Source organism: Piliocolobus tephrosceles, chromosome 17 (assembly GCF_002776525.5).
Source record: "Piliocolobus tephrosceles isolate RC106 chromosome 17, ASM277652v3, whole genome shotgun sequence".
Lineage (NCBI taxonomy): Eukaryota > Metazoa > Chordata > Mammalia > Primates > Cercopithecidae > Piliocolobus > Piliocolobus tephrosceles.
Genome location: NC_045450.1, coordinates 66,061,521 through 66,077,194, shown reverse-complemented (window position 1 = coordinate 66,077,194; position 15,674 = coordinate 66,061,521). Strand labels below are relative to the sequence as shown.

At 40.6% G+C, this 15,674-nt stretch overlaps 1 protein-coding gene across 1 annotated transcript in view; it reads right to left on the bottom strand.

The window, feature by feature from the left end:
• Positions 1-3,986: 3,986 nt before the first annotated feature.
• The window catches only part of GAN (gigaxonin), a 66,090-nt gene continuing 54,402 nt past the window's right edge, over positions 3,987-15,674 (bottom strand). The window contains exons 10-11 of the mRNA XM_023226876.1: positions 6,847-6,956; positions 3,987-6,760 (exon numbers count right to left, since the gene is read on the bottom strand). Of these exons, the coding sequence (XP_023082644.1) occupies positions 6,579-6,760; positions 6,847-6,956 (292 nt within the window). The 3' untranslated portion in view covers positions 3,987-6,578. The remainder of the gene's footprint in view (positions 6,761-6,846; positions 6,957-15,674) is intronic.

Genomic DNA, 15,674 nt, shown 5'->3' with positions numbered 1-15,674 from the left:
TGTTAAAGAACAGAATGTGTTGAATTCTTCTAAGTTGGCAGGGGATCAAGCACAACACGACATAATGAGGTAGCTGAGAACAGAGTTCTTCCTATAAACACAAAGAACAAATGAATAAGTGCATGTAATTCTCATTCAATTAAACAGGAAACATGATAAAGCAAGTTACTACAGTTGTATTTAAACCAAGTTCACTGGTAGAACTTGAAAATTTTTAACCCAAGGTTCTAAGGTATGCCTTATTCGTAACTGATGAGTAAAAACAATAAAAATAAGGTACCCAAACCTACTATTTGTACTGAAATGCTAAAAAGAAGATCCTAATAAATATAATTCACCAACCAGAAGACAGAAGAACCTACGTTTGGGATGTGAATGATTTGAAATGGCTGCTCATTTATGCGGATCCTATCCAGTGTCTAATTGTTCACTTTATCTTAAGGCAGTGTGTCCCCCGGACTCTGTGGGTTGCCATCCTTTTCTACCTGCTCCTTCTCTAATTCAAATCACAAATGTACAACTTCTGGTTTTCTTTCAATGTCTGCAGGGAAGGAAGCTCAACAACTTTGTTGACCCAGGAAGAAATTAATATCAACAGTTATAATCAGGCCAAACTTCAGTTGAGTAGTGACTTTAAAAGAATTAGTTTTAATCTCAAAATAAAAAAAAAAAAAGAGGCCGGGCGAGGTGGCTTACACCTGTAATCCAGCATTTTGGGAGGCCAAGGCGGGCGGATCATGAGGTTTAGGAGATTGAGACCATCCTGGCTAACATGGTGAAACCCCATCTCTACTAAAAATACAAAAAATTCGCCAAGTGTGGTGATAAGCACCTGTAATCCCAGGTACTGGGGAGGCTAAGGCAGGAGAACTGCTTGAACCCAGGAGATAGAGGCTGCAGTGAGCCGAGATCGCGCCATTGCACTCCAGCCTGGGCGACAGAGCGAGACTATCTCAGAAAAAAAAAAAAAAAAAAGAGAGGGCAACAGACATTTCTGACTAAATAATTATATAATGCAGTTTTATTTATTAAATGTTTAATTTCATGAGAAAGGGAAGGAGTTTAAAAATCCGATCACTTAAAGAATTTCAATGATAGAACTAAAAAAGAACAAACTTTCTACTGAGCATGGCGGCTCATGCCTGTAGTCCCAGCTGGGTCTCTACATCTGAAGCCAGGAGTTTGAGATCAGCCCGGGCAACAGAGCAAAACCCTGTTTCTAAAAGAAATTAAAAATAAATAAATAAATAAAAAAGAACAAACTTTCCTAAACTGTATGCATTAGACCAAACCATTTGGAAGTATGATTTAATTCCTTAGATGTCACATAAATGGAACTATTACAATGAGACAATACTGAACTATGTTTAAAATGGAAATAATAATAGGATTACTTCCGAAAAACACAAAACCTTAGCAAGTTTTACCAGCTAACTTGCAAAAAATATAGAAAATGCCTAGCAGTCAATACCACTGAGCCTTCATTGCCAGCAGGCACTACAGACACCCAATCCAAGTTCGTGTTGTCGAATATGGGCAAATGGGTCCCTTCTCATCCTAACACTATAAATCTCTGTAATTTCTACAAAACTACAGAAAGAGTAAAGAGTATTTCAAGAATTATTAAAAACTAGCAATATATTTTCCTCAACATTCTAAGACATAGTTTACTTTCCCTTACTAATTACAAGGAATATAAGAGACGGAAGTATACATGAAGCTCTTTGAAATAAAAAAGTTTCTCTTTCAAACACATTTTCTTCTGTTCTTATGCCCTTAGTAAATTCTTAACCTTCCTACAGCTAACTGACAAAGAAAATCAAAGATCTTTCAGCTCATGCCTGTGCAACCAGCAAAGGACATGTTTGGGAGCTTGAATTGTATTAATACTAGAAATGATTATCCTATTATTAAAAATACTTGTATGCCTAGAAAAATCACGTTCTAGCCTCACTGGCTGACTGGTAAGCTGATAATCCGAAGACCTGGCTTTTGCTTTTGGTTCTTGCTCCTCCCTAAAGTGAGAAACGAAGCCGCATCTATCAGGCCTCCAAGATTACCCTGGTACAACGGGGAAAGTGCCCTGCCTATTCCAGAGGTGTGAGGATCAAAGGAGTATGTCCTGGAAAGATTTTGAGACCCACATAAAAAGAAGTCAATAAAGCCCAATATTAAACATGATCAACATTACAAGCTGTGCTGAGTCTACAGAGGGCCTCAAAAACCTGCAGAACACATGGAGATCACAGGATTGTACATCATGTACGTCAGGCACTTGGCATTGCTTATGCCATCCTAGTTTCAGCTCCGTATAGGAGGCCGGCCCATCTGGACACAAAGTTTCTCACTGAAAACCCAGTGAAATCAGTCACTCTTGGCGTGCCCTTTTCAACAGAAGAACATTACTTTGATCACAAGAATCTTTTATTTATTTGTCAAATGTTTATTGACTACCTACTTTGTGCAGGCACTGAAATTGGCAGATGACAAAGACAGGGCCCTTGCCCACCCTATAGTGGGTTTATGACCTCGAGTGGGAGGGTGGTGTGACATCTGTCTCACTGTTCAGCTCCCAGGACGGCAAGCACAGGTCCTAGTGGGTGCTCATCAGACAGGTGTTGGCAGACCCCAGGCGGGTTGTGCTACAGTCAGCTGGTCTCTTCTCACTGACTTCCTGGACTCCAGTGCTCAGTAAGCAGCCAGTGGAAAAGGGCTGCCTCACCTTTCCCTTCCACCAGGTGTTTTTCATGGGGTTCCGGCATCTTTAAATTGAAACAGTCAAAGCGCCACCTCACTCTTCCCCCATTTAACCAAAGGTCTTCATCTGACCACGGGAGGCCTCTTGAATCATGAATGCCAACATTCTGGAAGGGAATACTGCGCTGTTTCTAGAATTCCTTGGAAGGTTTTTGGAATCCCTGGTTTGGTACATTGAGGTAGGAATGTACCAAATGGAACTCTAATGGGCCACAGTAGCTAAGACATTTCTCTAGAAATGAAACTTAACTACCCATGAGTGGCTTAGGTGCCATAGCAAAGACAGTCCTCTCTTTACTATGTTTGTACAAAGAATGTATTTCCTATACATTGACTAGGGAATCCCCCCAACTCATAAATTATAAAAATGACACTTCCAAACCATCAACGAAGGAAGTATCATCACTAAAGTGGTAGTGCAATATAACAAAGTGTTTACAAGCAAAACACCATCCAACATACTCCCAAGTGCTCTTTTTTGGTTGTTATACAGTTTGAAAAAAGCCTACGGTTAGCTATCAATTCCTTACAGCAACGAAGCATTAAGCTAAACAATGAATTTAGAAATTTCTTAGGCCAAATCTTGACAGTATACCAACTATGAGTTGGTAAACACTGTTTTTAATCCTTCTAAAGAAGAGAAATGCGAACACCAAGTAAAACTTATTATAAACTATAAATATTTCAATATTTACACTCAATATGAGTTTGACACCGTAGTATAAACTGAAGGTCAACAGGCTCAAGAATTTATCTGAAGCACCAGGAGACAGTAATATATGTAGTTTAGAACTACAATTCAAAAAGTAAACACATACCAATACATTTATCAGGTTAAATAGCATCACACACACACGCGCGCGCACTCACTCACTCATCTCTCACACTTTTTCTTCTCACAGGATGTAAGCACTATCAAAAACAAAACAAACACTTTAAATTAAACACTTAAATCTTTGAAAAATCTAAATTTGGATGTGTTAAACAAAGAAAGAAACTGCCTATTTTAGACTGCAGCCTAGGAGAGATTCTTTAAATATTCACTTATTCTAACCTGAGACAACTTTCCTTCCGAAAATAAATTGCACTTCCCCCAAAGATATTTGTATGTAAAATTTAAGACCTATCCTGAGCCACCAATCCCCACACACACCTGGTAAAAGTGACTTATCAAGAAAGAAGTATCAAAAAGTTATCAAGAAACGATGTTTCAAGGCATAAGTGGAATGTTAAGACACAAACCTGCATGAAATGAGTCAAATTTATTTTACAATACTGAAATAACTGTCATTTACAAAAGAGTCATGATTAATTTTGGAGCATAGTAAAATTAAATACAACCCTATACTTCAACACAGTATTTGAATGCTGATATAGAGCAAAGTGACAGTTTGGCACTTAGCAGCTTTTATTGGTTATTGCATCCCATATTATGTGGCAAATTTATTTTATAAAACATGATCTAATTTCTGCAGTTACAGTGTCAATGAACCGAAATTAAAAAAAACACAAAACACTATTTTTATAAAATGAATTTACCAAGTCATGCAGGTACTGATGATACTGCAAGAGGAACACACTCACTCCTAAACAATGAACTGTCTCCTTGGAGAGGCCTGGCGTAGACTGGGAAAAAAACTTTAAATTTCAGAAATTAAAAAAAGAGAATTGCTGACGATCGTGGCTTTAACTGCACATCAGTTACTGTTTTAATGTTCTCCAACTGCAGCTGCTGAATGCCAAGGTACTGTTCTGTACAGGATATTTCACCAAAGCAAATTTAGTTTTTCAGCTATTTGCTTCCTCTAAAACTAATGTCTAGTTGTAAAAAAGAAAAATCTTCCTTTCTTTGCAGAGGCCACATAGTTTGCTTTCGTTAAAAGATCTCCACAGTGTCACTAGGAAAATGTGCAGACAACAGCTGACTGGTACGCAAAACAATTCTGAACTTGGTTTTGACTGACATATTAAACATTATTGAATTACATGACTCTGCGGCACACCTGGCCTGGTGCCTCTGGTACATAAGATAAAAACCTTACACCTTCTCTTATCAGGTATCTTCCGGTTAAAATGGAGAGTTAATGCACCACACTCAACACCCTCCAGAACCCCACAGATATAGCATCTTTCAGCAACTTCTGTAGCATTGTACTGACTTCTAGCAGGTATAAGAAACAAAATCACAGTTAGGTCACCCTTTTTCATGTCTATGGGTGGGAGAACATAAGTCATGCTTTTCATATGCATGTGAATTGCATACAAACGTTCCATATAGGAAGTTTCTGGAAGAAATTCCTGTTCTCGATTTACAACCAAAGGATACCTTTATACATATGTTAATAAGACAAAATGCTGCTTCTTACAGCCATATTCCAAGAGGAAAAAAAAAAAGCTGTAGAAAACAATTAAAAATGAAGTACTGTATATTAAATTGATTAGAAATTTGACATTGCATAAAATTCAATTTAGGAAGTAATCAAGCACTTCGAAGTCCCCGATTTCACACTAGGGTGGTGTAATTCAAGTGGAAAACAAAATATCTTACAAGATACGTTCCATGAACAAAAGACATTTTTCCCCCAATGAGAAGTGGGGTAAAGTGAGTTGAGGTGGGAATGAGAAATAGGAAAGGAGGGAAGCAGGAAAAGATTAATTTGCTCTATCAACAGAATGAAATTAAGTTGAGGTAGTTTATTCTACCAGCCAAACTTTACTCGTAACATAATTTATCTAAAACTCTCACTAGCGAATGCCACTGGGAAACTTCTATTACAAAGACTAGATTCTTAACACAGATTCGCTTTCTAAGACAAGCTTTCAGACCCTAAACGGTAGTAAACAAGACTTTGTGTGCTTTCAGACAGGTTATGTGAAAAAGTTTTTGATCCCTATATATTTTGTCTGGATAGCTTTTTTGTTTGTGTTCTTTTAGCCATAGCAGACCTTTATTATTTGTCTGACTCAGGTCTTTCTTTTATAAAATCTCCTACTCACTAATATCCTCATACTCAGAAAATGGTTTTGTTCATCGAGAAGGCAGAATGGCACTGCGGGAGACCCTTCCCAGCTCCACAGGTACTACCCCCGAAAGGATGCGTGACGTGTCTTGATCTAAGTCAACACAGAAGTGAGCAACTTCTTTCAGTTCACATGAGGGCTGCAACCTGACTCATCAATTTACTGAAGCTTTACATTACTAAGATAAAGTTACAAAAGAGCAATTTTCTCTTCATTTCAATTCATCATGATATAGTTTCAAAAAGATTCTTAGGACAGAGTACTAGGAATAAATGGAGACTAACTGGCATACAGTCCGATCTAACATTTTAGGCACAAACCTTAATTTGTCGGGCAGGGTTAGGCATAATACATCCTTCCAAGTGCAGTGGAAAAGCAGTCTTGGCATGTTTGGATATGTTGATTTGCATATATGGATTTTGTTTGTTACCAAAGCTACGTATTTGAACACAGCAGTCAGACATGAGTTCCCTTCAGGGAAAATGCACCTTAGTATTTTAACTTTGATATTTTACATGATACCAATTCCCACTCCCTTTTCCTTTTGATATTTACTAGCCTCCACTGTCTACAGCCACATCTAACTGGAGGAACTCACTCCTCCCAGGTAGTTTTTCAACAGTTACGTGTTCTCCCAAACAAGAGCTGAAGCTCGAGTTTGTAAGCATCATAAAGCCACCAAAGAGTTACCATACCAAAGCCCAGCACAGAGTGAGTTCAGCTGCCATCTCTGCTCTCCCTTTCGTAGCTATGTTATGGTGCCCTTGGGTCAGGATCTCGCTCTCTGCTCTGCTTCCTCCTCACGGGGAATGAACACGAATACGGAATAAGCCTTGCTGAAGCTGCAGGCGGAAGAGCTTGCAATTCGCAATGCGTAAGGCTGCACATCCTGTGCGGCGAAGGTCGGATGGAAGGAGTGGTTTAGTGTGGTGCCAGGTTCCCGTGCTTCTTTTAAACTCACGCACGTAGTCGTAATTGGTACCTAAGCCACGGAAATAAGCAAGGGTGAGAAAACATACCCAGAATCACCAGCAAACAGTTCCAAGAAAATCACCATAACCCTCTTACCTGTATCAAGATCTCCAATAACATAAATACTGGCTCCTATAGGTACAGCTCCATAAACAAAAGAGGAACTGGCGGGGATGCATAAATTCTGGTCGTTAAGATAGATCCACCTGAAAACAAAGCCGATGCACAAAATTAAAGAAATCAAAAGGATGACAACAACGTCTCGGAAGACTGACACAGCAAACTTGGTGTGTCATCAGCAGTATCAGGCACGGCGCCAATCTCGACCCCACGTTCCACTGCCAGGAAATCACTGACATGCTGCCAGTTGCTACAGATAGGAGTTTTGTCTGTGCTAGAATGAAACATGTATTGAGTCATAAACAGCATGTGCTTTCCAACCTGCTTCTGCTCAGCACAAGGTTTCTGAGATTCATCCACGCTGTTGTTTGCATCTGCCATTCATTTCTGTTTATTTCTAAGCAGTATTCCATCATACGGATGTACCAGAATTTGTTGGTTTTTCAGACAGGCTCTCCCTCTGTTGCCCCAGGCTGGAGAGCAGAGACGCAACTACGGTTCACTGCAGCCTCAACCTACCACTTCAGGTGATCCTCCCAACCCGGCCTTCCAAGTAGCTGATATTACAGGTGTGCACCACCACACTCAGCTCATTCCTATATATATATATATATATATATATATATATGTATGTGTGTGTATATATATTCATAAAGATGGGATTTTGCCATGTTGCCCAGGTTGGTCTCGAGCTCCTGGGCTGAGGTGATCTGCCCACTTCAGCCTCCCAAAATGCTGTATTGCAGGCGTAAGCCACAGAGCCCAGCCCCAGACTTTGTTATTCATTCACCTGTTGATGTTCCAGTTTTTGGCTATTATGAATAAGGCTGTCAGGAACATTAGAGAGCAAGTTGTTTTTGTGGACTTATGAAGTTGCTGGGCTATATGGTAAGGGTATTTTCTACTGGAAAAAAAAAAATACCCCACTGCTTTCCAAAGTGGTATGTCATAATTTCACATTCCAATTAGCAATGTGTGAGAATTCCAACTGCTCAGTATTACTTTGAGATCTCAGTATTATATTAATTTTAGCTATTTTAATGGCATACACTTCCCTGAAGACTAATGACGTTGAGCATTTTTGCATGTGCTTATTGGTCATTTTACGGATCTTTTTTTTTTTTTTTGAGACAGGTTCTCACTGTCACTCATCCAGGCTGGAGTGCTGTGGCGCAATCACAGCTCACTGCAGTCTCAACCTCTTGGGCTCTAGTGATCCTCTCACCCCACCCTCCCAAGTAGTTGGGACCATAGGTGCACACCACCACACCCAGCTAATGAAAACAATTTTTTTTTCACAGAGATAAGGTCTCACCATGCTACCCAGGCTGATCTCAGGTTCCAGGGCTCAAGTGATCCTTGGCCTCCTGAAGTGCTGGGATTGCAGGTGGGAGCCGCCACACCCAGCCCTATTTTATGGTCTGTTATAAAATGTCTGTTAAAAGGTTTGCCCATTTTAAAACTGGGGGCCAGATGTGGTGGCTCACGCCTGTAATCCCAATACATTGGGCGGCTGAGGCAGGTGGATCACTTGAGCCCAGGAGTTCAAGACCAGCTGGGCAACATGGTGAAACCTTGTCTTTACAAAAATTACAACAATTAGCCAAGTGTGGTGGCATCTGTCTGTAGTCCCAGCTATTTAGGCTGAGGTGGGAGGATCGCTTGAGTTAAGGAGGTCAAGTCTGCAATGAGTTGAGATCACACCGCTGCACTCCAGCCTGGGCAAAAGTGAGACCCTGTCTCAAAAAAAAAAAGGACGTAGCAAGACTGTCTCTAAATTTTTTTTAAAATTGGGTTTACTGTCTTCTTATTGAATTGTCAGATTCTTTATATCCTGTGGATACAGATACTTTGTTAGATACATGTATTACGAATCTTTTTCCCAGCATGTAGGTTGCCTTTTCAATTTCCTAATGGAACCTTTTGAAGAATATAAGTTTTTAACTTTGATGAATTCCAATATATCCTTTTCTTTTTTTTTGTTTTTTGAGACAGAGTCTCGTTCTGTCGCCCAGGCTGGAGCGCAGTGGCTGGATCTCAGCTCACTGCAAGCTCCGCCTCCCGGGTTTACGCCATTCTCCTGCCTCAGCCTCCCGAGTAGCTGGGACTACAGGCGCCCGCCACCTCGCCCGGCTAGTTTTTTGTATTTTTTTTAAGTAGAGACGGGGTTTCATCGTGTTAGCCAGGATGGTCTCAATCTCCTGACCTCGTGGTCCGCCCGTCTCGGCCTCCCAAAGTGCTGGGATTACAGGCTTGAGCCACCGCGCCCGGCCTCCAATATATCCTTTTCTTCTTTTACAGTCACAGTTTCTGCGTCATTCTAAAAAATCTTTGCCTACCCCAATACGAAGATTTTTCTCCTATGCTCTCTTCTGGAAATTTTACAGTTTTATCTTTTACATTTAGGTCTATGATACATTTCAAGTTAATTTTTTGTGTCTGGCATGAATCACAGTTCACTTTCTTCCATACAGATAGCTAGCTGTTCCAGCACCATTTGCTAAAGGCTTTTCTTTCCCCCACTAAATTGTCTTGGCACCTCTGTTGAAAATCAATTTAATAACCACTAAAAAGATTTAAGGCTCTATGAAGAAGTTAGTCCCAGAGCTGAGGCAGAGAAAAATATAAGAGGGGTCTGGGGCATCCTGCCGTGCCAGACAGGAAATGCTTAAAAAAGGATAGGGGTGTGTCAACGGACAAGGAAGCCACGGTGAAGCAGCTCCTGACAGCCGAGGATGGAACTATGTGAGCATGAAAATCAGTAATGATGGTGCTGGATTTATAACTCAGGGAGTAAAATAAATATCCATGAATCCATATACTATAAATAATTGGAAAACATTAACAGGAAAAAGGGGCAGGTTTCCTTTACCGAAAAATTCCGATTCATAAATGCAGAGGAATGACGGAAACAAAATCATCATCAGGCAAACACCACCGTAATGACTTCTGCAGGCTAGGTCTACCATGGATGCTCAAATGAGTGCTTGAGAGTTTCAGGAGAAAATGGTTTTGCAAATTCTCAAATTATCTCCACTAGGATATTTATTAATTACAATAAGAAAATCAGTTAACTTTCCAGTGGAGAAATCTAACACATACCACCTTAACCAAGTCATCAAGGTTAACGTCACCAGCAACAAGGCACATCAATGTGTTCTCCCTGATATGATGCAGAGAAGTGCATAATATGACTTCTGTGGTATTGCCAACCTGCATAACCTCAGTCTAATTGCAAGAAATCATTAGCTCAATCCAAATTAAGAGATCCTACCAAAAAGGAAAAGAAAAAAAAAGAACCAATAACCTTCAAGAGGATGAAGGTCATGAGACTCAAGGAAAGAATGAAGAACCTGCTGGGTGTGGTGGCTCACGTCTGTAATCCCAGCACTTTGGGAGGCTGAGGCGGGTGGATCACAAGGTCAAGAGATCGAGACCATCCTGGCCAACATGGTGAAATCTCATCTCTACTAAAAATACAAAAATTAGCTGGGTGTGGTGGCACGCACCTGTAGTCCCAGCTACTCGGGAGGCTGAGGCAGGAGAATCACTTGAACCCAGGAGGTGGAGGTTGCAGTGAGCTGAGATGGCGCCATTGCACTCCAGCCTGGCGACAGAGCAAGACTCTGTCTCAAAAAAAAAAAAAATAAATAAATAAATAAATAAAATAAAATAAATAAAAAAAAGAATGAAGAACTATCACAGATTAAAGGAGTCTAAGCAAACACAGTATCTGAATGCAATGTAGAATCCTGGATTGGATCCGGAAACTGAGAAAAAAGACATTAGAGGACAAGCTGGTGAAACTCCAGTAAGTCTGTAGTTTACTTAATAATTCTGGACAATGTAAATATCCTGGTTTTGATGCTTGTACTACAGTCATGTAAGATGTTAACACTAGGAGAAGTTGAGTGAATGACTTATTGGAAATGGGAACTCTTTGGCTTTACAACTTTTCTACAAGTCTATAATATTATTCGAAAATAAAATTTTATTTCTTTTTCTTAAAGAGTAAATCTAGACCCTGCTATGTAATAATAACGTTCCCTCTGGGAACAATCGTCTGTTAATAGCTAAAAGGCATAGCTAGGTCACAGCGGACTTCAGTAGGACCTTGGGAACGCATCTAAATGGTCTTAAGAGTAACCAAAGTCCAGGCCTACCCTCACTGGAGGACATAGTCATATGGTCATCACTCCATCATCTCTAACTCTATGCCGTGAAGCAGCCAGGGCATCTCAATGTCAAACAGAAATGTACAATTATTTCCCAAACAGCACTACTTTTATTTCAATGAACACTCTTCCTAGACTCTTCTAAAGCAGGCAGCTTCCACATTTAGAATTCCAATAACCACAGAAGCCTACTGCGTCCTTTGTAGGGACATGGATGCAGCTGGAAACCATCATTCTTAGCAAACTATCACAAGAAGAGAAAACCAAACACCGCATGTTCTCACTCATAGGTGGGAACTGAACAATGAGCTCACTTGGACTCGGGAAGGGGAACATCACACACTGGGGCCTATCATGGGGAGGGGGGAGGGGGGAGGGATTGCATTGGGGAGTTATACCTGATATAAATGATGAATTGATGGGAGCTGACGAGTTGATGGGTGCAGCACACCAACATGGCACAGGTATACATATGTAACAAACCTGCACGTTATGCACATGTACCCTAGAACTTAAAGTATAATAAAAATAAAAAAAAAAATTAAAAAAAAAAAAAAAAACACAGAAGCCTAATGATCACAGAACAACTCAGAAACAAAGCTAAGCACCATGCTTCTAAAGCCATTCATCTAATATTTGATTCAACTAACACCTGAATGTTGATGGGTGTCAGGCAGTTGGCTGGGACTGGGATATAGATTTTGGCCCCTGCCTCCCAAATACCTCCAATAAAATGGAAAAGGGAAAAAATCTAAAAGCTTGTGCCGAAAGTGAAAATGGAGGCCCTGAACACAACTCTGAAAGAAAATGTTTGAAAAACATCAAACTACAATGCTGATTTATTCAAATTTCACGTCTTTAGGCCTAAACATAAATAACTACACCTCAGCATTTAAGTTCTTCCCAGATTCTGAATCAAACCAACTCAGTTCATCCCTGGAATGACTGCATTAAGCTAAAGAAACTGGACTACATAGATGATCCACCAGGTTTTGTCCCAAGCACATGAATGATTCAGTTCCTGGGTTTCAGAAAAACAAGCCTAGGTGATCTATTTAAGGTAAAGACAAGGCTTCAAAGTAAACAGAACTAATTTGAAAATTTAACTGAATTGCATCTTCAGGTGTGGCTGCTTAGAAAACAGGTATAAAGGGCCATGAGGTTTTACACGCCACTCATCCTCTCACTGACCTGAACAGTTCGGCTGGCCCAGCCTGCCTCCTCATCCATCCAGTGAGATACCAGATACCGTCACCAACCTCAAATGATCGTTGTGAGGATGAAATGAAATACCAATGTAAAGTATTTTGCATAGTTTCTAGTACTTAGAAGGTATCATTAAGCGATAGTAAATTTTGCAATGAACAAGGCAATATTGTGTCTTCAGTTACAATGTTTTCAAACATGGGCTTGTCAGTACTTGGGGGCTATAATGATGCACCCTCTGGTAACTCAGAATTAAGACTGCCCTGAGACTGAAGCTTTAAAATACAGCATGGATTACAATAGTGAACTTCAGAGACAGGGAAGTAGAAGGGGAATGACAGGAAAGGAGAGACGAAGACAGGTACAGAGGAAAAGACTGCAATCAATTGAGGAGAAAGGAGAGGAGGAAAGAAAAAGAGAGCTATAGTGAGGCATCTGCTTCCAGTATGGCAGAAGAAACTCTTCCAATGGCTCCTCAGCTGCTGCAAGTGTCAGCTGTAAACTCTGGACAAAATACAACTACCTGAGCGCTCTGGAAACTGAAGAAAAGCAGGTAGATTCCGGAAAGCAATGGAAAGCTGACGGAGTAAGCAACCCGTATGGACTAAGTTCCCTGTTTCTTGGTAGCTTTCTCTGAAGGCAGCCTCACGGGGGCAGCTCTGGGTAGCTAAACTCCTACAGAAAAGATAGCCATCTTTCTGGCTACAGGACTCAGCAATCAGGAAAAGCGCTCTTGGGGCAACCAGGATCTCCAAAGTGTGAGTGGAGAATCTGAGAAAGAAGAGAGGTAGAGAAGCACCCCTCAATTTGTGCACATCCACTCATCTCAAGTCTTCAACTAACCCTGGAACCATGTATGCTTATGACTGAGGCTTCAAGAACTGGATTGAGATTTCAGCTGCCACCCATGGCAGGTGGCATGGCTTGCAATTTACGTCTAACCAAGTCAATTGCTGACTAAAACTCAGAGCAACACTCTAAAGCAATATAAGAAAATTCAAGGCCTCAACAACATAATAGTAACCACATCCAGGATCCAGTCTAGAGTTTGTCAACAAAACAAGAGCCGGAAAAATGAGAACCCATTTCTCAAGGGAGCAAACAATCAATAGACACCAACTCTTGAGATGACTCAGATACTGGAATTAACAGGCAAGGACTTGAACACAACTACCACAGTGATGCTCAGTATGGGAAAGAAAAATATACTTGTGATGGAAAGATAGGAAATTTCAGCACAGAAAATTTAGAAACCTAAAAACAAACTACACAAACATTTTAGAATTGCTAACATAATACTTGAAACAAAAAAATTCACTGGATGGAGATAACAAAAGAAAGCAGCAGCAAACAAGACACAGCAACAGAAACCATCCAATCTGAAGAAGGAAAAATGATACTGCAGACTGAATGGTCATGAAAATAAAACCCACCAGTATGTCCAGCTAGAGTGGTGCTCTGTGGAAAGCTGAAGGCTTTCGCTGTTTGCCTTAGAAAAGCAAAAGATCTACCATAAGTAATCTAGAATTCTACCTGAAGAAGCTAGAAAAGAGTAAAAGAAACCCAAAGTAAAAGGATAGAAGTAATACAGGTGAGTGTCGAAATCAACGCAACAGAAAATACTATGGAGAAATGAACCACGTGTAGAAGCTGGTCTTCTGTCCACAGAGGGTGCAGACTGTGGCAAGGCTGGGGGCGAAAGGGCCGCTCTGCCGCTGTCGGCTGCCCTCCTCTCACTCCTCCTGTGCTTGCTCCTACCAGCCTGCAGGAGACCAGGGGTGCACACTCTCCAGCTTGTTTCTCTGGCCCCTGGCACCCTCGTGCTCTGCTCTCCAGTGGCCTCAGCACACACACTTCCAATGGGATGAATCTTGGCCCTGTGGGGTGGGGAAGATACTTTCTAATTTGTTCCCTCAGGTGCTTTTCCTCTGCCCTAAAGGTAGTAGCTGTACTTCCTACGTTAGCTATTTCTACAGTTTTCAGAGTCTTTTAGTAGCTGACTGTCTCTTACTAGTGATAATTACATATATTACATTTTCCCTATTCAAATGACTGGTGTGGTTTTTGCTTCTTGACTGGACCATGACTGAAATAGATGTGGTCGGGGTGGGGTTCATCTCTTATCCTCTAGTTCACACGTCTTACTAAGGCATCTGAAAGTACCTGTTTCTTCCCAACCATCAGATACAAACAGCACAATGTGGTCAATGGGGTAGACCAATGAGATGTTTTGTGGAACACGATGATGATTAAAATATCTGTGGACTACTACACAACAGACATTAGCCCATTATATATTAGTTGACACAGCCCCGAGGCAAGGCTGTGCAGGTGCATTGTTGCCCCTGCCAAGCAAAAGCAAACTGCTTCTGGTGACCCTTGCAAATTGGTATGAAGAAAATACATTAGCTATGTCAATGGCTGCCATACTAAGGCTGGGAACTGTGCCTCATAAAGATACAACATTTGTGTGAGGATATTACATCTGAGACAGAATCTGGGATCAGTACAATCACCTGATTAAGTTTATGAAAGCTTTTGCTGTGTGCATGAAAAAAGCAAAAGATCTACCATGAGTAATCTAGAATTCTACCTGAAGCTAGAAAAGAGTAAAAGGAACCCAAAGTAAAAGGAAAACCTAAAAACAAACTACACAAACATTTTTAAATTGATAACATACTGTTTGAAATAAAAAATTTCCAAGATTTTCCGAGATTCATTTTACTTTTCTACTTTTTCCAGGTGAATTAAGTGGGGATGTGATAGGCATCGCCTCTCCTGCATTTTCTAGTCTTTGATGGTGGCATAATGTTTGCAGATTCCCCCAGGATGCAGTATTGCTTCTGGTTTTCTATTTTGGTAGAGAAGGAAAGTTCCAGGGACTTCCACTTAGCCCTTGTTTTCACAGTGGCCCCCAATCCATGTGTCAGAGAACCAGTATGGTGATTTTGCCTAGTTGTCAGGTATGTCTATTCTAGTTATATATTCAGGAATCAAAAGAGTAAACTGACAGACCTCAACTTCAAAGAACAGTTAATATAACTCATATATTGTAAAAAATGAAAGTAGAGGCACATCCAGGCTAAGCAAATGCACGGAGGCAGTAAAACACAAGAGGGTTTAAAAAGTGAGCTGGAGTATAGGACATGCGAAAGAAAGATACTAAAAAAGGGTGAAACTTTTTCTTAACTTCAAATCATGGAGAACCCTGAGTAGGTGCCTAAGTACCATTATCTTTATTTGGTAAGCAATGGGAAACAGTCAAGAACTTTGAGACGGGCAATCAAAAACTCTGAGCAAAACGTTTTTGTCAGGTTCGTCTTTCAATTCGTCTTTCAAAACCACAAGTGACTAACTGCACAGGCAAGGCTGGCCAGAGGCTAAAGACACTACACAGATGAAGGAGTGACTGTGAGGGTAGCA